The 19,656-nt window shown below is 46.3% G+C and overlaps 10 protein-coding genes and 2 non-coding genes across 12 annotated transcripts; 5 read left to right on the top strand and 7 right to left on the bottom strand.

The window, feature by feature from the left end:
• Positions 1–166: 166 nt before the first annotated feature.
• On the bottom strand, positions 167–2,042 carry LOZ57_003287 (uncharacterized protein; the record flags this gene model as incomplete). Its single annotated transcript, XM_049252336.1, has 2 exons — positions 167–1,738; positions 1,800–2,042. 2 exons carry the CDS (start codon positions 2,040–2,042, stop codon positions 167–169), a joined length of 1,815 nt encoding a protein of 604 aa, XP_049108840.1.
• A 353-nt stretch (positions 2,043–2,395) lies between these two features.
• LOZ57_003286 (uncharacterized protein) lies at positions 2,396–3,166 on the top strand (the record flags this gene model as incomplete). Its single annotated transcript, XM_049252335.1, has 2 exons — positions 2,396–2,441; positions 2,544–3,166. 2 exons carry the CDS (start codon positions 2,396–2,398, stop codon positions 3,164–3,166), a joined length of 669 nt encoding a protein of 222 aa, XP_049108839.1.
• A 303-nt stretch (positions 3,167–3,469) lies between these two features.
• Positions 3,470–4,097, bottom strand: HNT2 (Dinucleoside triphosphate hydrolase; the record flags this gene model as incomplete). The annotated part of the gene is made up of 2 exons (XM_049252334.1): positions 3,470–3,958; positions 4,044–4,097. The coding sequence occupies 2 exons, from the start codon at positions 4,095–4,097 to the stop codon at positions 3,470–3,472; spliced, it is 543 nt and encodes a 180-aa protein (XP_049108838.1).
• A 692-nt stretch (positions 4,098–4,789) lies between these two features.
• Positions 4,790–7,282, bottom strand: LOZ57_003284 (uncharacterized protein; the record flags this gene model as incomplete). Its single annotated transcript, XM_049252333.1, has 1 exon — positions 4,790–7,282. One exon carries the CDS (start codon positions 7,280–7,282, stop codon positions 4,790–4,792), a length of 2,493 nt encoding a protein of 830 aa, XP_049108837.1.
• A 516-nt stretch (positions 7,283–7,798) lies between these two features.
• On the top strand, positions 7,799–9,677 carry LOZ57_003283 (uncharacterized protein; the record flags this gene model as incomplete). The annotated part of the gene is made up of 4 exons (XM_049252332.1): positions 7,799–7,886; positions 7,940–8,239; positions 8,299–8,673; positions 8,791–9,677. 4 exons carry the CDS (start codon positions 7,799–7,801, stop codon positions 9,675–9,677), a joined length of 1,650 nt encoding a protein of 549 aa, XP_049108836.1.
• Positions 9,678–9,897: 220 nt separating this feature from the next.
• On the top strand, positions 9,898–9,996 carry LOZ57_003282. The gene has a single exon. It is a non-coding gene; the product is annotated as a tRNA-Ser (tRNA).
• A 650-nt stretch (positions 9,997–10,646) lies between these two features.
• On the bottom strand, positions 10,647–11,870 carry LOZ57_003281 (uncharacterized protein; the record flags this gene model as incomplete). The annotated part of the gene is made up of 1 exon (XM_049252331.1): positions 10,647–11,870. One exon carries the CDS (start codon positions 11,868–11,870, stop codon positions 10,647–10,649), a length of 1,224 nt encoding a protein of 407 aa, XP_049108835.1.
• Positions 11,871–12,262: 392 nt separating this feature from the next.
• Positions 12,263–12,825, bottom strand: LOZ57_003280 (uncharacterized protein; the record flags this gene model as incomplete). Its single annotated transcript, XM_049252330.1, has 2 exons — positions 12,263–12,642; positions 12,723–12,825. 2 exons carry the CDS (start codon positions 12,823–12,825, stop codon positions 12,263–12,265), a joined length of 483 nt encoding a protein of 160 aa, XP_049108834.1.
• Positions 12,826–13,038: 213 nt separating this feature from the next.
• LOZ57_003279 lies at positions 13,039–13,144 on the top strand. Its single transcript has one exon. It is a non-coding gene; the product is annotated as a tRNA-Met (tRNA).
• Positions 13,145–14,616: 1,472 nt separating this feature from the next.
• On the bottom strand, positions 14,617–15,107 carry LOZ57_003278 (uncharacterized protein; the record flags this gene model as incomplete). The annotated part of the gene is made up of 2 exons (XM_049252329.1): positions 14,617–14,862; positions 14,925–15,107. 2 exons carry the CDS (start codon positions 15,105–15,107, stop codon positions 14,617–14,619), a joined length of 429 nt encoding a protein of 142 aa, XP_049108833.1.
• Positions 15,108–15,786: 679 nt separating this feature from the next.
• Positions 15,787–17,484, top strand: LOZ57_003277 (uncharacterized protein; the record flags this gene model as incomplete). Its single annotated transcript, XM_049252328.1, has 3 exons — positions 15,787–16,078; positions 16,128–17,266; positions 17,317–17,484. The coding sequence occupies 3 exons, from the start codon at positions 15,787–15,789 to the stop codon at positions 17,482–17,484; spliced, it is 1,599 nt and encodes a 532-aa protein (XP_049108832.1).
• Positions 17,485–17,620: 136 nt separating this feature from the next.
• LOZ57_003276 (uncharacterized protein) lies at positions 17,621–19,527 on the bottom strand (the record flags this gene model as incomplete). Its single annotated transcript, XM_049252327.1, has 2 exons — positions 17,621–19,321; positions 19,381–19,527. 2 exons carry the CDS (start codon positions 19,525–19,527, stop codon positions 17,621–17,623), a joined length of 1,848 nt encoding a protein of 615 aa, XP_049108831.1.
• Between the last annotated feature and the right edge of the window lie 129 nt (positions 19,528–19,656).

Raw genomic sequence — 19,656 nt, 5'->3', positions numbered from 1 at the left:
ATTCAAGCACGATCTTATGTACACATAAGAACTCTATTTCGATTCCTCAAAGAGTGAGTCTATAAACAAAAATCTACAACAGCTTCACGGAGTATTGGAAGGTGTATGGGGCTAATGTTCACCGGTCGAGTCCTCATATTCGTAAACATTAAACATTAATATCTCATTACATATAGGCCGTCCGTCTGCGTATTGAAGGCGAGTTTTGTTCAGCGAAAGTAAGGGAGTCATCCCTTTCGTCATACTCTGCGTCTGACATTGCATTATGAGGTTCGTTCAAAAACAACGGTGCGTGCACGGCTGGTGAATGAATTGGACTCGTTGCAATTTTTGGTCGACTCTTGAATACGCTAGCATACTCCGCGTCTTCATTGAAAAGGTCTTCTTGCGGAGTAGTGGTTCCATCAGGAGCCTCATCTTTTGACCCGCTTTTACTGTTTGGGGTTTGAAATTGATTCACAGGAAATTGCTGCGAGTAGCGTGTAGTTTTTGATGAAGGTTTTGATTTCCGCGGGCGAAGGTCCGGAACTGTTAGTGCCGACATGGATTGCCGAGTGCGCTCAAGAAGTGTAGATGAAAGAGTGCCTGGCACGGAATCGTCGGCTTTCCCTTTAGAAAGTTGGCTATTTATTTCATTAGGCCGATAGCTCATCAGGCCGTCTAAGCTATCTTCAGAAGGAGCAACTGTACTTGCAGGGGAGCTCAGAGGTTGCTCGTGGCTGTCATTCCGAATTTTAGTGGAATGCAGCTTGGAGTCAAGGTTTGTGTCATCACGACTCAAAGGTAATTGGCTTGTTGCTATCGATTCACTTCTCTTTGACTCTTTCATCCCAGAAATATTGGCTATAGACTCTTGGAAATCAAGTAACAGAGATTGGTACTCAGATAACTGCGTATAATCGCTCAAAACAGAGAACTTTGTATGCGCAAGGGAAGCAACCGAAAGTGGTTCATGGTTGCGAAATTTCATTATATGCCTTTGCTTAGTTGACTCCACACTGTTTATTTCAGATTTCTCCTCTGTTAGTGACTTCCTAAATTCCCGCCATTGTTTTAAGCGTGATTTTTGCTGAAGTACTCTATCATCCAGATGTGCAAGAAGGTCAGATGATGTTTGTGATTGCATAGAACGCAAATTGTCACTGTTTGCCAGAGAGCGTAACTGTAGGAAATCCACTTCTAGAAGAGGGTCTAGCTTTAGCTGTAAACCGCCATCTATAATAGATTTTGCCCACCCTTCGTTTCCATGCCACATGGAAAAAATATTATTATGCATTCGATTCGATTTAGAGACATCACTGATTGACTGTGAGCTTTCTGCAGAACGAATAGAAAGTTCACCTGCTTTGGTGAGAAGATGCTGATTGAGGTTTTCATAAAAACCGCTAAGGCTTATTCTTTCTTTGATAGTGCATGTCAGGGAGGATCGGAGAGAAATTATCAATGGCAATATGTTTTCTTGTTCAGGCTGTGTTAGCTGGTGAGCAATAGCCAGATGAACAACATGGCCTTGATGATGATGGTGAGAGAGGAGTGATTTTCGAAGAACAGCTGTAGAAAACACAGCTAGAACATCTTCAAATCTCTCGCCTTTGCAGTCATCAAACATCGTCTTTCGAAGGATCGCATCTCGTCCCAGTACGCCACTTTTTTTCAGGTCTGAGAGTGAGCGGAAGAGGGCCGCTCTTAGATTGACAGATTGCAGTGGCTCGAGAGGAGGAAAGAAAGGTTGTAGTTTCTAAAAAAGATAATGTCATCATTCTCGACCCCATTGTGCAATACGATAGTATACTGCATACATTGTGTGTCTCAGTTCTGTCCCAGAGGAGAAACAGGTGGTACAGGGACCATTCCACTACTTGTATCCGCTGACGAAGATTACTTTGCGTACCGGCAAGGATAGTTGGTGAGATATCTGGCCAGCCTGGCCGGCGGTCTAAACCAAGGAGCTTCAAGTTGCGAATGAAGATAACGAGAGGTCTTGGGCCGGGCCATGTTTCCACCTTGGATTTGGTAGGTGAGCGGGTGGAAGAGCGCTGCATTGAGCTGTATGCATGTTCTTTTTGGTCTGATAAGCTTAACAGTGTTATTATTTTAGTACTTTCGCATTTTCATTCAGTGCGACGATGTGTTGTCTTGAGACAGTGCACCAATACGGTGGTTTGTTTGTTTTGTTTGCCTCCCAGCTCACAGCACGTGCACTGGCACTAACCTTATTAGATGTTACTAACCAAAATAGGGAAAGCCCCAAAGCTAGGGCATAGGGTAAGGGCAGGGGCTTGGCTGCGTATATAATAACAGACCCTCCATGGCCCTCCAGCCGCCACCAGACTGAATGCGCCTTCAAATCGATCCCAGACTTTGTCGTGACTGATTACTCTCGCCGGTCGAGACTATGGGCTCTCAGTCTGAGGACTCCACACCTTGGTCGGTATCATCTGGTACTTATTCGCTCTCATCCCAACTGCCCTGCCCACACTAAAACCTGTTCATCAATCCCGACGCGTCAAGCTGTTTTTGCTAACAACTATTGTCTGTTTTAGTGATTGCTACATTTCCCCATCGGCCACTGGAAAATGATTCCTCTCCAGTCCCATTTTTTCATCTTTTAGAGCGTCTGAAGACTACCAAGCGAGAAGGCTGGCGACGGTTCGATATTAATCAAGGAGAATCTATCTCTGACCATATGTATCGCATGGCTATAATGACCATGCTGGCACCGCCATCTATCGCCCGCAAACTTAATATACCGCATTGCACGAAAATGGCCCTTATTCACGATATGGCTGAATCTATAGTTGGGGATATAACGCCAGTGGATACTAGTGTAACGAAAGCCGAAAAAGCACGTCGTGAAGCCGAGGTCATGACCTATATTTCGAAATCTCTGCTTGGTGGAGTGTATGGTGGTGCTGCTGGGGAGGACTTTCAATCTATTTTCCAAGAATACGAGGACAACCAGACCTTAGAAGCAAAATTCGTTCATGACATCGACAAGATGGAGCTACTGCTACAGACAATCGAGTACGAGCGATCTCACGGCGGGCAGATTAATCTTGCAGAGTTTTACAGCGTTATGGAGCGAATCCAACTTCCGGAGATAAAAGAGTGGGCGCAGACTGTTATGAAAGAAAAGGAGCTATTTTGGACCAGCAACGGTAACTAGTGGTTCCCTCTGGAAGTTGGTCGTCATAACATTTATATTTGTTTCACTATTGTGACATGATACTGGGCCCAGCAATATAGTAGTGACCTGTTTTTTGAATGCTGAATAGAATCTCAGTTGGTGTTAATGGGCGAGTGAGTCCCAGGGAGGTCTAGGTTCTGTATATATAGGGTTAGAGCTTCGATTTATAGATTTCATAACACAGTATGACTGTCGTATTTATTATAAATATTTATGTAAATCTAACTATTGCCTCATGGAGCAGTCGATACTTGGATTTTTGTCTTTCTAGATCCACACGCGTCAATCCAATGCCTCTTTTTCCATTTCTTCAGCCAAACGTTCTGCTTCCTCCTTCATTTCCTCGTCACTTCTCGGCATTCTACTCTCATTATCTACCGCTGGGAACTTCCGATGATTTCTCCTCTCCATTCTTTCCCATAAAAACCTCGCAATGTCTCCTTCATCGCCATCCAGCATGCCATAAATGGCGTCCGAGCCTCCTTTATGATCCAAATCTGCTTTGTGGCGTGGAACTATATGAGCATGGACATGCGGGACGCTTTGACCGGCATCGATACCGTCCTGAATCGCGATATTTAAACTCGAAGCTTTGAAAACGCGCTCTACCATTCGGCCCACCCGACGCACGGTAAGAAATAGGTCGGCTGTTTCTTCGACCGTAAGGTCAGAGACACGAGGCACATTGCGAATAGGCGAGACAAGAACGTGTCCGGGTAAAAGAGGCTTCAGATTCACGAGTGCAAAGCTCAAAGATGTCGTAAAGAAAACCTGGTGAGGTTCTGTAGTTAGCTATTAACCATTGACCCACAAGGTAAATAATGCTCGAAGATAGGATATTGGGGGCAGTACGTACCTGTGAAGTCACCAGGAAGGGGCCGAAGTAGACAGGCTTCGGTACCAGAGCCATATCCACCGTCTACAGCCCACGGCTCCAACGAACGAGTGACTTGGCGAAGTTCTGGAATCAGAGAACCCCACCTGGGATACAAAGTATGTACATCTGAAAGGAGATAGAGAATTCCGGTCAGAATCCCCAATCACAAGGTTGGGCCATAAACAGGTGTTTTTAAAGGGGCGCTTAAAGAGAACTTATTGTTCCGAAACCCAACTTTGTCATGTTTATTATTGGAGGGGCGAAAATGAATTTACTATCCTCTCCATTCACCGTCTGAGATGGACTGTTCAAGTATTTATTATTTATCTCTTTAGAAGAAAATTCTACTCTGTGTCTTCACAACTTAAATATTATCAGTCTGAGGCTGAGTGACCCTACTTACTCCATGCATTGTATGGGAAGACATAGCAACGGAGATTAACTATATAAGTGGAGCAAAGGCAGCTGAGTCAGTTGTAGAAGCAGAAGCCCGGCCGATGAGAGTGAGGCAGTACTCCATACGAAGCGTAGAGTAGTCATATGTACTTCGTACAGAGTAGACCCAGACGAGTACTCTGTGCATGGAAGGAGGAGGCCGTAATGTCAGTCAGAAGCATTGACTTGTTTTCGCAAAGTCTATGCCATCGATGTATGCAATAGTTAGCTATTGAGGGTTGCCGGGAGCCCATTGAGATTAGGTAGCTGCAGAATTAAAATAAGCTACCTCAAGACGGTGAGGATTCAGGGCCTTCGACATTACTGAGCTCGGAAAGGCTGTCGCTATCTAAGGCAACCGGCAGCTCTTTGCTCCCATGATTGTGTGCCTGGGCCACCAAGTCGTCATAGCCTACGCAATCCCTATCCTCTCCAGTTACCAAAAAGCCCCCAGCTTGTTGGGCATCGAGATCGTCTCTGTTCGTTGATTTCGGGATGTTTCGTTGGTTGACAAAAGGGTTATGCGACTCTGTTTCCTCAGTGTTACCGTATTCTTCTTGGATACGTTCTGATATCCGAAGACCCATGATAAATTTTCTCCAAGTTGAGAGAATCAGTTTCTCCTGCTTCAGTCGTTCCTTTTCACGTTTCTGGGCATCTTCGACCCGCCAAGCGTCTTTGACAACGGCCTCGTTTTCAGAAGCCACTACCACCCCTTGAATCACCGGGACCGCCATCTTGCTACCAAACTCGAACCCAGTCACAGCTTCTGCATAATCTATACCTAACTTCTTGCAGACTCGAACAATGGCAGGCCATGGGATATGCACTGCTCCTTTGGGAATCATCCAAGGAGTGAAGCAGTCGATGTTTCCATATTCATTCTTGGGAATTTCTCCATTTTCTATTGGGTCAGGTATTATGTATTCTGTTTGATGAAGAGCATATAGACCCTGTTTGGGCTTTTCTCCAGTTTCACGTTCCATTTCATCGACTTCGCGCTTTCTATTTAGGGTGACGGCTCGGATAGGAACGAGTTTTAATGGCGCTTCCCCTAACTTGACTCGTCGACCCTCTTTGTGCCAACTCTCTGCAGACAGACACTTTTGGACATCTGATCTCTTGTAAACTTTTTCCTCTTTTTGTTTTGTGCCCTTTCCTGAAATAAATGTTCTGACATGCTTCGCACTGGGTCGAAGTGCTTCCTCTCTGCGTAAAAATCGCTCCAATACAAAGTCCTTTGATGCCTTTAAGCTTTGCAGAGTATCACCTTCTTTCAATGTCTTTCTCTCTGGCTGATTTGCTATTAAGGTTAAATCCTCTTTCTCATCGACGGGTGTTCGTTTCTCTCTTGGGCGGATGTATCCTCTCATCGTATCTCGGAACCAGTCATATACGTAGGGACCTGTGCTCAATCCAAGATCAACCGGCTTTTCTATAGGGATTCGGAACCCTTTCGTCTTCCCGGGCCATGTTTTTCGTCTAAGATATCTAATGGTAACATCTTTTGCGGTTGCATCAGGTGAGTATGCGACGACATAGGCAATGACTTGTTTGGCTTTCTCTGCTTTAGCACCCCTGGGCTCAAATGCAGCAAGGAGTTCCGGGGTCATGGCGACGGAATTTGATAACACAAGCGACTCAACGGGAATAACTTCTTGGGTCACTGGGGATTCCACTTCAGACCAATAAATAGGAAACGTCAGGTCCTGGTCAATTGGCTGCGGTCGAGCCTTAGCTCCGGCCTTAGATTTCTTTTTGGGGGCTTCAGACGTATTCTCTTCGTCCGTATCGCTTGATGCTGATTTATCTGTACTTGAATATGTCTCGGCTTTTGTCCATCCAAATCCAATGGGCTGTAGACTTGCAACCATTCTAGTTTCGAGGCCCAATGATCTCAGTAATGCCGTAAATAACTGCGCTCCAACATCACGAGACCCAGCTAACCGACGGCCATGCTCACGAAATTCATCAAGGTTCTGGATTCTTTCGCCGAATGAACTCCTATCTTCGCTGCTACCATTGAAACCTTGAATTTTTTCCTCCAAAGCTTTTGCGGACCTGTACCCTTTTTTCCTTAATCCGGGTGACGTTATTTTGAATCTTTGTTTCCAATGTGCCGCCAGAATCCTTAGTAGAAGAAGCGTGGGATCTCCTTGACTGAGATCTGGCTGTGGTTGTCCAGCATGGCTCGAACCTTCACCCCAGTCCCGGTTTCTCTTCCTCTTCTTAGACGATTTATTTGGGGTATTTTCTCGGGTTTCAAGACCCGCTGCAACCCTCCATCTTTGAACCTCTTTCTTGATGCCCTCTGGCAATTGCTCCCGTAGAATTTGATGGAGATGGGAATCATTCACCCAGGAATTTCTGATCGCATTATGAAACAGAAGAAACTGGACATGCATGCAATGGGTTTGAATCCGAATGAAACGCTCAATTTTACTTGGGCCCTTTTTGGACCCAATTGACTCGGTCAGTGCACTATGGTTCTTTTCCAACGTGATATCTAGATCTTTTATCTCACGAGCGGCAGTGGTAGGGGCGACGATAGCATCCTCCCAGGTCTCTTCATCGTCGTCATCTTCATCGTTGCTCTGGTTTGGCCTGTCAGACTCTGAGCTCGAGAGGGAACTCAAAGATGAATCTGCGTCTGTCGATGTTTTGCGCGTCCCCAGTCTATCCAACGGTACTAATTCCTCAGCCGCATTGAGGATTTGCGAAGGCTTCTTTAGCGGGATATTATCGTGTGTATTCTGATCTTTGCGTGGAACAAACGGCGGCATTTGGACTGAGGGATGTTGTCTTGTCTAAGAGGAATATTATTCCACAGTTTAAGGGCGGATGATGACATCAAGGTTGACTAGCAAGTTAGTTAGTTAAACTAGATGCCTAACTAGTTAAGGGGGCCTGTGACGCGATTAACTAGTGGTTAATCATCCATGTCTGTGCTGTATGCTTCAGACTTGTAAAATACATCTCAACTTTACATCTTCGCTACTCCGTACTGCTATTTAATGCCCTGTGGTACTAGAATTGCCAGGTATGTGCAGTAACTTAACATGATTATACACGGTGAAGATCTGTCGAGCCACTTTGCAATGCTCAGAGGCTGTTTATCCTAAGTTGAACTAACTACGTCCTGGTAACAAGCATGCTTGACACCAGTAATTACCAGTTTGGGCGCCTGTGGACCACGCGCCTGGCGGCCTGGGAACCTGTGAACAGTCTAAACATTCCCTTCAATTGCCAGTTACTGATTCTAAGAAACATGCTTAGTTGACTTTGGTCTTCTACAAATTATGTTTTTGTCATTCAAAAGGTGTTTTTTTCGAGTGTCTCAAATCACCCTAGACAACTCAGCAAGAAGCCTTTCCATCTACTGTCGAGGTATGGTTGAAAAGACCTAAAGACTTGAATTCTTCTAACCTAGCATATCGTAGGGAAGCCTATTAGCCACCAAGAGCTCTTCGAGTACACCAACGGCCGTTTTCTCGTAAATGAGAAATATGAATTCGCCAAGCGCTATCTTAAATTCAATGTCAGCAAGCTCTGCGAGGTTGTTTCTGACTTACCTACCGTCTCATCGACGGTGTTGAGAATCGATAAGATAGAAGGCGGGTTCAACAAAGCTCTTCTTTTGACTATGAAGAATGGAATGGAAGTCATTGCAAAGCTACCTTGTCCGAACGCTGGCCCGCTTAGATGCAACACGGCTTCTGAAGTCGCAACTTTAGAATTGGGTATGAGTAACTAGGTCATTTTTAATCCAATGTTACCGTACTCATATCTATATTCATAGTGAGGACTTCAACTTCAATTCCCGCTCCGGGAGTCTTAGCATGGAATTCGGACCCAAACAACCCTGTGGGTGCTGAATATATTATTCAGGAAAAGTCTGCCGGAAGGCAGCTATGTGATGTTTGGGGTGATATAAACGAGCCCACAAAATTCAGACTCATTCGAAATCTAAGTCGCCTAGAGGGAGAGCTCGTTTCTATTAAGTTGCCAGCGTATGGGAATCTTTACTTCAGGGGCCAGAGTCCTGGAAACTCGCAGTCATTAGATGGCTCAGTTGACCAGGAATCAAAATTTTGTGTTGGCCCCAGTTTTGATGACAAGTGGCCTGGCGAATCTTTTCGAGAAACCAATGAAACAGCCGCTTTCGCAGGGCCATGTGCGTATTTCCAAATGTTTCCCTCCCTTCTTTATTTTCTTTGTTTCCCTTTTTAAATTCTCCGTCCGCCCCGATAAATTACATTTACTGACACGCCTGGTGGTATTTGATATGTAGGGACTCAATTAAGCGACCTGGGAACTGGCCTGGCTAAAAGAGGTATATGGCATCTGAACAACTCTTCTACTGTCGTTTCCCGAGGACCCTATCATGGCTCTATCCAGGAGCATGAAACAATTCTTGAGGATGCCTTGAAGATAATCCCAATCATATCAGTTACACCACTAGTCCAGCGTCATGCGAAACCCGTACTTTGGCACACAGATCTTCACCTCGGCAACATCTTTGTGGCAGATAATGACCCAACAGAGATCGTTGGCATCATTGATTGGCAATACACTACTGCTAGACCATTATTTACTCAAGTCCGCTGGCCATCATTTCTAGCTCCACCTGAAGGATATGAACTAGGAATGATCAAACCAGAACTTCCCCCAAATTTCGAGGACATGGATAATGATCAGAAAGCGTTTGCTCTTGCAGAAAAGGACGAAGCCACAAGAACTAAGTGCTACGAGTCCGGGCTTGCCAAATTCAATTCTCCTTCGTTCTTTGCTATGAATCATATCGGCGATATGATCCAGGATTTCTATACCAGATGTGACAAAACATATTTGGAGGGCATAATTCCTCTTCGCGATTCCCTGATTGAAGTCTCTGAAAATTGGTCAAAATTAGGACTAACAGGGGAGTGTCCGGTGTCATTCAGTCAAGAGGAGATCGCCAAACACCTAGAAGAACGATCTCAGTACCGTGATTGGCTCCAATTGCGTGGGTATGCTCAACAGCTACTATATTCTGACGATGAAGGCTGGATCCCTCCACAGTTGGATTTTGAAGAAATGAGAATCAAACACAAGGAGCTTTTTGAACTTTACCTCCAGAAAGAAGAACTGTCTGAAGAAGAAGGAAGAAAAACTTGGTTTTATTCAGAACGGGCGTGATTTGGTATTCTAGGGGCAGTAAGAAAACGTAGTAGAGGAAGAAATATCTAGCTCTCTAGCTTGATATTTCGAGGGAGAAGGAAAAAAAAAACATCCCAATAAAAGAATCATTACTAGTCTTGATCTGTATTTCTAAATAAATCCTTATGTACCTGACGGTCGGCTGAATAAGCCTGCGAAAAGCAGCCAGATGATGGAGAGGAGAAAAGTGGCAAGGTCGGACACTGTGGCCGAGTGGTTAAGGCGCGGGCCTGCTATTGATATAATAACGGAATAGCCCGTATCTTCGGATGCGTGGGTTCGAATCCCATCGGTGTCGCCATCTTTCTTTTTTGCTTATTTTTTTAGTTTCTTGACTGTCAATTGAAGGTGCTCTAGGGCAGATGGGCGTGATTCATACCGGCGGGGTTTTCCGTCGATAATAGTAACGGTAATCCGCGGTATGAATTCTATGAAGTGATGAAGATGCAGGGTGGAAATAGGCGCCTTGCGTTAATTGATTTCTCGGTTCATTCAGAATCATCATACATGACATATGCTACCTACAATAATCTAGTATCAAAAAGGAATCGTCAGGCTTCGTGGCTTCGGGTTCATTGTTGAATTGGGAAGCATAGAGTTGGGTAAAAAGTACAGTTCAGCTCACAAACTAGGCAGAAAACCAGAGCCAAAGGGAAAGTGGGGGTATAGTATTGGAATTGTAATCAAGATCAACGGAATTGCGACGCTCAAAACAGACCGAAAAATTTCATATAACAACGTAGCAGGTACATGAGCGGTGTGGTCCACAATATCAGCGGATCCAGTATAAGATCAAAATGAAAACAAGATCGTTCATGGATTAAAAAAACGTATGCTTGCACAACAATTTGGAATCAATCGCAAGAGAATTTGCGGGTATTTGTCCTCTCCAATCGACAATAAAAATAAAGAGGCCGTTAGGAAGAAAAATCGGTTTGTGAGTAATCTTCAATAATCCATATCCATCGTATCAATTTCAACTTCAACTTTCGTCTCCAAAGCTTGCTTTCCCTCGCGAATCATGGCTTTAAGCTGCTGATGCAACCGCCTAATACTGGCGTCTTCTTCCTTTTCTCTCCGGCGTATCTTCGCGGCATAGCGCTGGGCATCAAGAGCTAAGGGGCTGCTGTCTTTCGGTGTCTTTGGGCGGCTATGGGAGGCCGGAGAGCTGGTTGGCAGAGGCAAACTAGACTGTGTTTGGGTATACAGGGAACCAGGTCTCACGGGAATCAAGCTGGGCCTTTTCGGAATAGCTATGGCGATCGGTCGCCGAGGAGAAATGTGGTGTGAGGGCCCACCTCCTCGACGAGGGATCTTGCGAGGAATGTATGAAGGTGACTCGTTCTGATCCTTCTCGTTTTTAACTAGCACCCAGTCCTCATCCATTTTCTGTCTATCGAACGCGGTTGGGGTGTTTATTCTGGAGCTTGCGGACTTGAGGTGCTGACCTGCTCGACCCATCTTTTCCCAAGAACTATTATCAAAAGACGGGGCGGTTGGCTGGTCTGTGTCTGGGGCATTCAAGTCGTATCCTCTCCCTCCGCCGGCATAGAAACCACGGAAGGCCCCTGTCCAGCAAAAGTCCCAAACCCTCCCAGCGACGCCGCCAACCAAGTTTATCACGGCCCTGCCCCATCCGATAGACGTGGAAGACGGTGTCACTGCGTGATGTTCCATATCATCTCCAGAAGAAGCGGGTCTTTCACGCTTTCTTCTGTTCACTTCCCCAGACAATATCGGATACACAGAATATCGACTAGGCCGATAATCTATCTCCGCTCCATTATCATCATGCTCAAATGCAGTACTGGCGGGCCCAAGAGATAAACTGGATGGCTCCAACCCCCCATCAGCCAACCGGTAGTCTGTACTCACGAGCGGAGCAGGGCTGGCTGGGTCGCCGAAGGCAGCGGGCTGGTCGTCTGGCCATGCAACGCGGCTCTCAAAGCTTCCAATTTTCTGATGACCATCGAAGTCATTATAGCCGTATCTTGCACGCTTGCGGCTGCTGAAATGAGCCGGGGATGTGACGGAGCGACAAAGCGACGATGTCGCCGATGGAGTGCGAGGAGACCGGTAAAATCGCGATCTGGCACCAGTCAGGTCTAATTTTGGCGGTACCGGGCTATCAAGGAAAAAATCGCTAGCCATCGGTGATTCTGAGACGGTCATTATCACTGCAAACGACTGCGTCAAGGTTTGTTTGCACAGTAAAGAGGAAAGTAAACAAAGGCTGTGAAGGCAGAAAACGACAACTTTTTTGAGCAAACAGTAAGAGCCCGTCAAGAATTTAATTCTCAGCTGCGTCCTCTTGGCTGAAGAGGTAACCAAGAGGACTGGCTGAGGTGTTGTTTTTGTGACCAAAACGGCCGTCTCCGCGAGCTTTGTAGCAAACTAGTTTTTTTGGGGGCTGGGGCTGCAAACAAAGCTTCATTTTCCTCGGCCACTCGCAAGCATCACTTGGATAGTTAACACTAAAATGCCATTCCATTCATCCTGCAGGACACTTTGGAATAATAAGAGAACTTATTTACAAAAGAGCTATAAAAATGCCAGCCAAGCAACTACAGTTTCTGCAACGTCCAGTCAACGCCCGCCGCCTGCAAACCGTCCTCGCCGTCCACTAGCACGCACCAGCCCTCGTCTCCATTCCCACCATCGCCCCCAATCGCCGCCTGGAAGTGTTGTTTCGCATACTCCAGAATCTCGTCATCGAACGTGCCAGGCTGCAGCCACACTGCGGGAATATCGAGAGCCTGGGCCTCCTTCAGAATCTCTCTCGTCACTTTAGGCGGCGTGACTATGGACAGGGAAGTCTGGGCGGGGGACGAGAGCTCCGAGGGCGATTTCACAGTGGCATAGGTCTTGGATGGCAGTTTGATTTCGGGCGACCTGGGGTTCAGCGGAGTAACGGGCAGCGAATGCTGGTGGTACCACGCGAGCACTGATCGCCTGATCAGAACAACCATGGACGTAATGGATGGCGTAGAGTTCGAAGGAAGCCGGGAGGAGGGAAGCGCTTACATTTGTAGCCAAACTTGCTTGTGTCCGTACTGGCGCCGGCTACGGCGAAGCGGGGAGACGAGAAGAAACGCTTAACGGCAAGCTCCATGTCGCTGGAAGACATTGTTTCAAGGTCTAAAACGCCCTGCTGTTGGTATCCTTAAATAACCAGCGCCAGTGGCCGCGGAAGAGTGCGTCGGCGGCTTTATCTGGTGGAGAAAAGATCTTCGAGGCTTGTCTGGCGGCCACCCCGCCCCCGCAACCCCGGATTGCACAAGCTCTGCGAAATATGATTTGTAGGGTTTGATGCATCAAGGCCCCAGTATTTAGCTAATTAGCCTCTGTGGTCTAGTTGGTCATGACGCCGGTCTCATATTCGCTTTATGACGAGCAGGAAACTGCTTGCAATCCGGAGGTCGCCAGTTCGATCCTGGCCGGGGGCACTTATTTATTTTTTCAACATCAAACAAATACCCTTTTTTTTTCAACATCAAACAAATACCCTTTGTCACGGCTATGTACATTCCCAAATAGCTCAGTACCCATAGTAGTTAATCAAACCTGACTCATCTGTCGCTCTGAGTCTCTTGTTCTCTCGTTTCAGCAAGAACCTCATCCACCAAGCACAGAATATCGACAATAACGCAAATCCCGCCGACGAACCAAACCCAATGGCATATCGGGGTGAATCGTAACTGGGCCATACGTACGCCCCGTAAATATACCCTATTTGCCCACCTACGTTTGTCATTGCGAGAATAACCTAATGGTTAATTAGCCTGACGTAGCAAAAAGCATCAGAGGAGGAAGCAGGTACAGCTCGTTTTTCTCTTGTCTGAGACAGTGTGGATGAGGCCCAACCGATGATGACGGAATTCACAGAATACGCCCCAATTGGGAAGATGAAGCAGGCGATGTACCGCCCGGCTGTGTTTAATGTGCATGCAGCAATGATGAAACCAACAATTGCTATCAAGAGGCCAACAGTAATATGCCAGGTCCGCTCATGAAGCCGACCGGAACTATACCCAAAGAGAATACCAGCTGCGCCAGCAAAGATGAATGGTGGGCATGTTAGAAGCAGTGTGATGGTTGTGTTGAAGCCAATTGTCTTAACAACTCTGTTGTGAAGTGTTAGTTAGATGGCAAGCCGCCTCGAACGTGATGAAAGGGGCACCTCACGTAGGAAAAAAACTGTTAAATGCACATGCTGATAGATGGAGGTTTTGCATCAAGCAGAATATCCATGTTCTCTTGTCCCTGCACGCCTGTCGGAGCCCTTCCATCATTGATGCTTTTTCTGGCTCGCCCATTTTATCTCTTTCGATTCTCGCATGAGCAAGCTCGCGTTCCTCAGGTTTCAGCCATCGTGTAGTACTGGGTGTATCGGGCAGCAACCAAAACCCCATGAACGCAATGGCAGCAGTCACGCTTCCTTCTATGATAAACAGCCTAAAAGTCTCCTTTAGCAACCAAAGAAGATACAAAGAGACTCTCGCTCATACCATCGCCACCCTGAAAGTCCCCTTACATTGTCTAGGCCATAGAAGACACCCGCAGCAATAAGGCCGGACACGCCCGTTGCTAGAATCTGGGCACAATATAAGACCGCAATACGGGTAGCAACCTCTATTTAGACTGGTGGTTCAACGCCGCTAGACTATCAAAAAGGCTGTAGGACGTCGTACCTTTGCGAGTATAGAATATAGACAATATATAGGTGGCTCCGGGGTAGAACTAGAAAGCATCAGGAGATCTGGTGGCTAATATCTTTTGTTAGGATGGAAACTACTTACGGGGGCTTCTGTGATTCCTAGTAGAAATCGACAGACCACCAGCCCTGAATATGATTGTACCAGGGCCGTACAAGCTTTGTAAGATCAATATCATGGACTTTTACCTGGAATGGGGAATATTATTTCGCACCTGAGACGATAGCCCAGATCACCATCCATGTACTCATGTAAATACTTGGAGCTATTCTTGTTATCAACATGTTACTTGGAACCTGAGTCAGAATATATCCGACGAAAAGGATAGAGATTGCAGTATTAAATTGGCTCCCATGCATTCCGAGTTCTTTTTCAACCCCATTGAGTCGAGCTTGTGCAAGTGTATTCCTGTCGACGTAGTTAAGAAAGTACATTGCAAATAATGTGGGCTAAAGGAGAGTAGTCAGCTGTCAACTTCCGCTAAGGGGGTTATAGACAGAGCAATGCTTACCATGATACGGTAGTCTAGCTTTCGTACAAGCCGAATTTCCTCTGGATCAGTCTTTTTTACAGCGCCAGCGTAGTCACGCTTTTGCTCCTTCGCTGTTGCCTTTTCATTTCCCTCCACCACTGTCTCAATTTCCACGCGGTCAGAGGCTGGGGAGTTCCCAGGCGGAACCTTTTGGTCACTCATATCGGCCATAACCCAAATGAGTATCCTTTGCCTCGTTAGAACGATTGAAGGGAAGGCGTGCGCAAGATGTTAGGTGAGAAGAAGACGTCTCGTAGAGAGAGAGAACAGTCTCTCCACTACTTTATTTGTTAGTTAGTTAGCTGGAACGGGATCGACGGTTTCTCCATGGGCTGCGGGCAAATGCCTGTTCATCCTTTTGCAAGGAGCAGAGGTGGCAATCATTGGTTGCCGAATGACGGCGATCGACGCTGAGCTTTCCATCGTTGCGCTGAAGACACCCAAGACAAGGTAGAGGCATGAAGGAACTAGCTGCTGCGAAGCCAGTTGCTGTGCGCGGTTCGGCCCGCGATTTTGGCACTGGCCGCAATGATAGCATCCCGAAGATACCATCGTCCATCTTCATATCAGTCACTATCGTCGAAACTTGATGGACCTTACCCATGCTTCCCCCGCATTGATTAGGCTGCCCACTAGTTTAACTCGTTGGTCAGAGCATGCACTGCTACGCCGTGCATTTTGACGAACTAGGGCACTGGAGACCCATGGTTCTTGGTTGTTGTAGATCTTTCCAACCACTCCGTAGTTATTTTGGTGACCTAAACACCTGTTGACCGCTAGCCACTTTCTGTCGTGACCGCCTTCTCTCCTTCTCCGCCAACCTCGGTACCACCCCAAGAAGATGACAGTAACGCCCATACCTTCACTTCCTCCACTTCCATTATTCCTTGCGGCTAAGAGACAGGTGGAGAATGACTGCAAAAAAGTCGCAATAATCGATACATCCAGGGATGAAAGCTTCACGTATACCCAACTGCTTTGTGATGTAGCTTGCTTAAAAGCAAAGTTCCTAGAGGAGTCGGCATTGGAAGATCTGAAAGAAGAACGGGTAGCGTTTCTCGCTCCGTCAGGGTACGATCATGTTGTCTGCCAATGGGCGATATGGGCTGCTGGTGGAATTTGCGTGCCCCTTTGTAAGACGGAAATATGTCCATAATGTGTAGAGATCTAATACATTCACAGGCACAACGCATCCTTTGAAAGAGCTTGTATATACACTTTCTGATTCGGATCCGTTATTGATTATTCTTCACCCTTCCTTCAGCTATTTAGAAGGAGAATTGAACGAATGCTGCCCAAATACCACCTTTGTGCATTTGAGTCCAATCGCAACATCCAAAGAAGAGTCACTAACACTACCCCTGTTCAACTCACATTTTGATATGTCGAGACGAGCGCTGATGATTTACACTTCTGGTACCACTGCAAGCCCAAAAGGGTGTATTTCGACTCACAATAACATCGATTTCCAGTCGAAGTGTTTAGTCGATGCTTGGAAATACTCACCTTCAGATCACCTTGTACATGTTCTTCCACTACACCATATCCACGGAATTATCAATGGTCTCACAGCCACTTTGATGAGCGGCGCAACCGTAGAAATTTACCCTAAATTTGACCCTGGAGCAGTCTGGAAGAAATGGTCCGAAATCGGCGGATCGACGATGTTTATGGCTGTCCCGACGGTGTACGCAAGGCTGGTAGACCATTTCGATATGCACATCAAATCAACGGATCGAGAGTACGCTGCTAGAACTGGTGTGGCATCGTTGCGCTTGTTGGTTAGTGGCTCCGCGGCGTTACCAGCCCCAATCAAGCAAAGATTCTATGAAATAAGTAACCAGATCTTGTTAGAACGATATGGAATGACAGAGATCGGAATGGGATTGAGCTGTGGGCTGGAGCCCGATAAGAGAATTGATGGTAGCGTCGGTTGGCCGTTACCGGGAGTTCAAGTCCGGTTAACCGATCCGGATACTGGGAGCATGATTTCTCCAGGATCAGAGAAAGATGGAATGATAGAAATCACGGGTCCTAACGTTTTTTTAGAGTATTGGAGGCGGCCTGAAGCAACACAAAAAGAGTTCACACCGGACGGCTGGTTCAAAACCGGTGATGTCGCGAGAGTAGAAAAGAATGGGGCATACTTTATTCAGGGCCGCGCATCTGTGGATGTCATCAAATCAGGGGGCTATAAGATTTCTGCCCTGGAGGTAGAAAGGAAAATGCTAGCCCTGGACTGCATCCAGGAGGTTGCGGTTGTCGGGCTGCCAGATCAAGAGTGGGGGCAGCGAGTTGCGGCAATAGTCAAGCAAAATGGGGTAAGTAATAGAATTGCGTATACTTGAGTAAAACGCTGACTTCTAAATAGACTCAGCCTTTGGAGTTGAAATCACTCCGTACCAAACTAAAAGCAGAAATGGCGCATTATAAGGTGCCCACCGTCTTGAGAGTCGTGGATAATATAGAGAGGAATGCAATGGGGAAGGTCAACAAGAAAGATCTGGCCAGAAAATACTGGCCCACAATCGATACCTAAAATAGTGGAATATAAAATGGGCGGCTAATAAAGCCCATGGTATCGAAACGGCAATCCAAATTTATGAAACTCATTGTGGGAGTCTGGGAATCTGGGTAGCAAAGTAGTCACACGGACCTCTGCTAATGATGGGCTTTTAGCCAAAAAAAAGGCGCTTTCGATGCCCCTGCCTAGATGTGTCTACGGGCTTCCGTTTTATCCCCAACGTGGACCCATCGTCCATCAAAGTTCTGTTCACTGCCTCCTTAATTGTTTCCCTTGAAAGGCAAAAATCAACATGTTGATTAAAGGCCAGATCGTCAGCAGATTGTGGACATGAACAAACTGGGCAGATCCATGTTGGCCTATTTATTGGTAAATCTTTGCTAGGGAACTCCTGGGGCACCGCACCGGCTGGGTCCATAGAAGTTTTCTTATCTCGATGCGAGGATTCTGACTGTTGACTCAGACTTTCCAAGGTTTCAATTTCGTCCCTTTCTTCTTCGAGAGCAGCAGCCTCAAATTCTTCCTGGGTCGAGGCAACTGATTCATTAGAAGCGTCACGTGGTTCTTGTATAGATAAAGTGGACGAATTGTTATTTTTCATTCCAAAAAAATTACTATCCATTTTTTTCGTGCTCACAAGATTAGTACAGCGGAGCCCCATTAGACGAATTTTCAAATTCGGAGTCTCATTATGTAGTTTTGTAAGCAGGGGCAAGGCGTGCTTGTATAATTCGTCCGCGAGGTAGACAGGTCTTGATGTCACTACCTGACGTGATATAACTTCAAATGTATGTAACTTTACTTTTAGCACCAAAGTTCGGCCCTTGAATTCAGCTTCACGCAAGTCATTTTCAAGCCGAACTGCTGTCAACTTGAGCTTATCTTGGAGATTTGGAAGACCATCCAAATCCCGGAAAGTGCTTTCGGTACCAACACTTTTCCTTTGGCGTTCTTCGGCGGGCGCAATGTTCGTCCTCCCAAGGCCCAGGTAGCACTGAATTAAAAATTGGAAGGCTTTCTGACCAAACAGGGGAGCCAACATGCCGCGGAGAGGATGTATATCGCTGCAGGTCTTGACTCCTATAGCATCAAGCTCCCTTTCAAAGACCCGTCCAACTCCATTGACTTTTCGGAGCGGGATACTTGCCATAAACTTCATAATTGCCTCACGCTCATTGGAAACATAGAATTGCCCATTTGGTTTGTTCCAGTTAGATGCTATTTTAGCAATCTTGGCATTTGGCGCGATTCCTGCCGAAACAGTAATCTTCGTCTCTGCATGAATCTCATCCCGGAGCTTTTGAACTGCATCCTGTGGCTGCATATCATTAGCTTTGCAGTATTGTGTGATGTTAAGATACGCCTCATCGATACTAGCACTTTCAAATCGAGGATCGTAATGGGAGATGATCGCTCTAATTTCTTTTGCTTTGGCCGTATACTTTTGATAATTCTGGGGTAGACAGACCAATTCTGGACATAATTTTTTAGCAACAAAACTAGCCATACCACTTCGACAGCCATATTTTCTCGCAGTATAATTGCAGGTTGTCAAGACACCCCTCCCCACTGCCATTGGAACGTCTCGCAATTCTGGTCGGTCCAGCTCTTCCACAGCTGCAAAAAATGCATCGCAGTCGATATGAACGATGGTCTGAGAGAGATCACGGCTCAACTCTAATTCCGAGATATACTCATCTGCTCGACGAATGTTTCCTGACAAGTTCTGTTTCCTTAGCGCATCCTTTTGCACCAAAATCCGCTGGATTTTCTCTGTCAGGGCTTGATCACGAATCTTTTCGTGGTTGAAGAATTTAGACCCCTTAGATGCCTCATAAATAATTTCAGAGACCTAGGCGATAAGGGTGAGTTCAAACCTGCTCAAAAATAGAGATCTCACCCACTGCCTACCCGTTCTTGGTTGACGGCGTCTTGTCCTGCTTTGGTCAAAGATGGACCCAAGAGCTGGTATTTCAGCGTTCCATCAAGTCCCGCCTCCCCAAATCCCTGCTGGGGAGTTATGTTTGGAGTATTCTCCCCAGTGTCTGACACATCCATCATGGCTTGGATATGATGTCATTTCTATTTGACATGAAATAACCCATAAATAGCTGCCTAGTCAATCTAGCCATACGGAGTAGGATAACAACATTCAGAGCCTGACTGGCGTACTCCGTATGCTTTTTA

The sequence above is a fragment of the Ophidiomyces ophidiicola genome, assembly GCF_022830035.1.
Source record: "Ophidiomyces ophidiicola strain CBS 122913 chromosome Unknown scaffold_10, whole genome shotgun sequence".
In the NCBI taxonomy this organism is placed as follows: Eukaryota; Fungi; Ascomycota; class Eurotiomycetes; order Onygenales; family Onygenaceae; genus Ophidiomyces; species Ophidiomyces ophidiicola.
The sequence above is the reverse complement of the archived record's forward strand: the minus strand, read 5'-3'. Positions and strand labels throughout refer to the sequence as shown.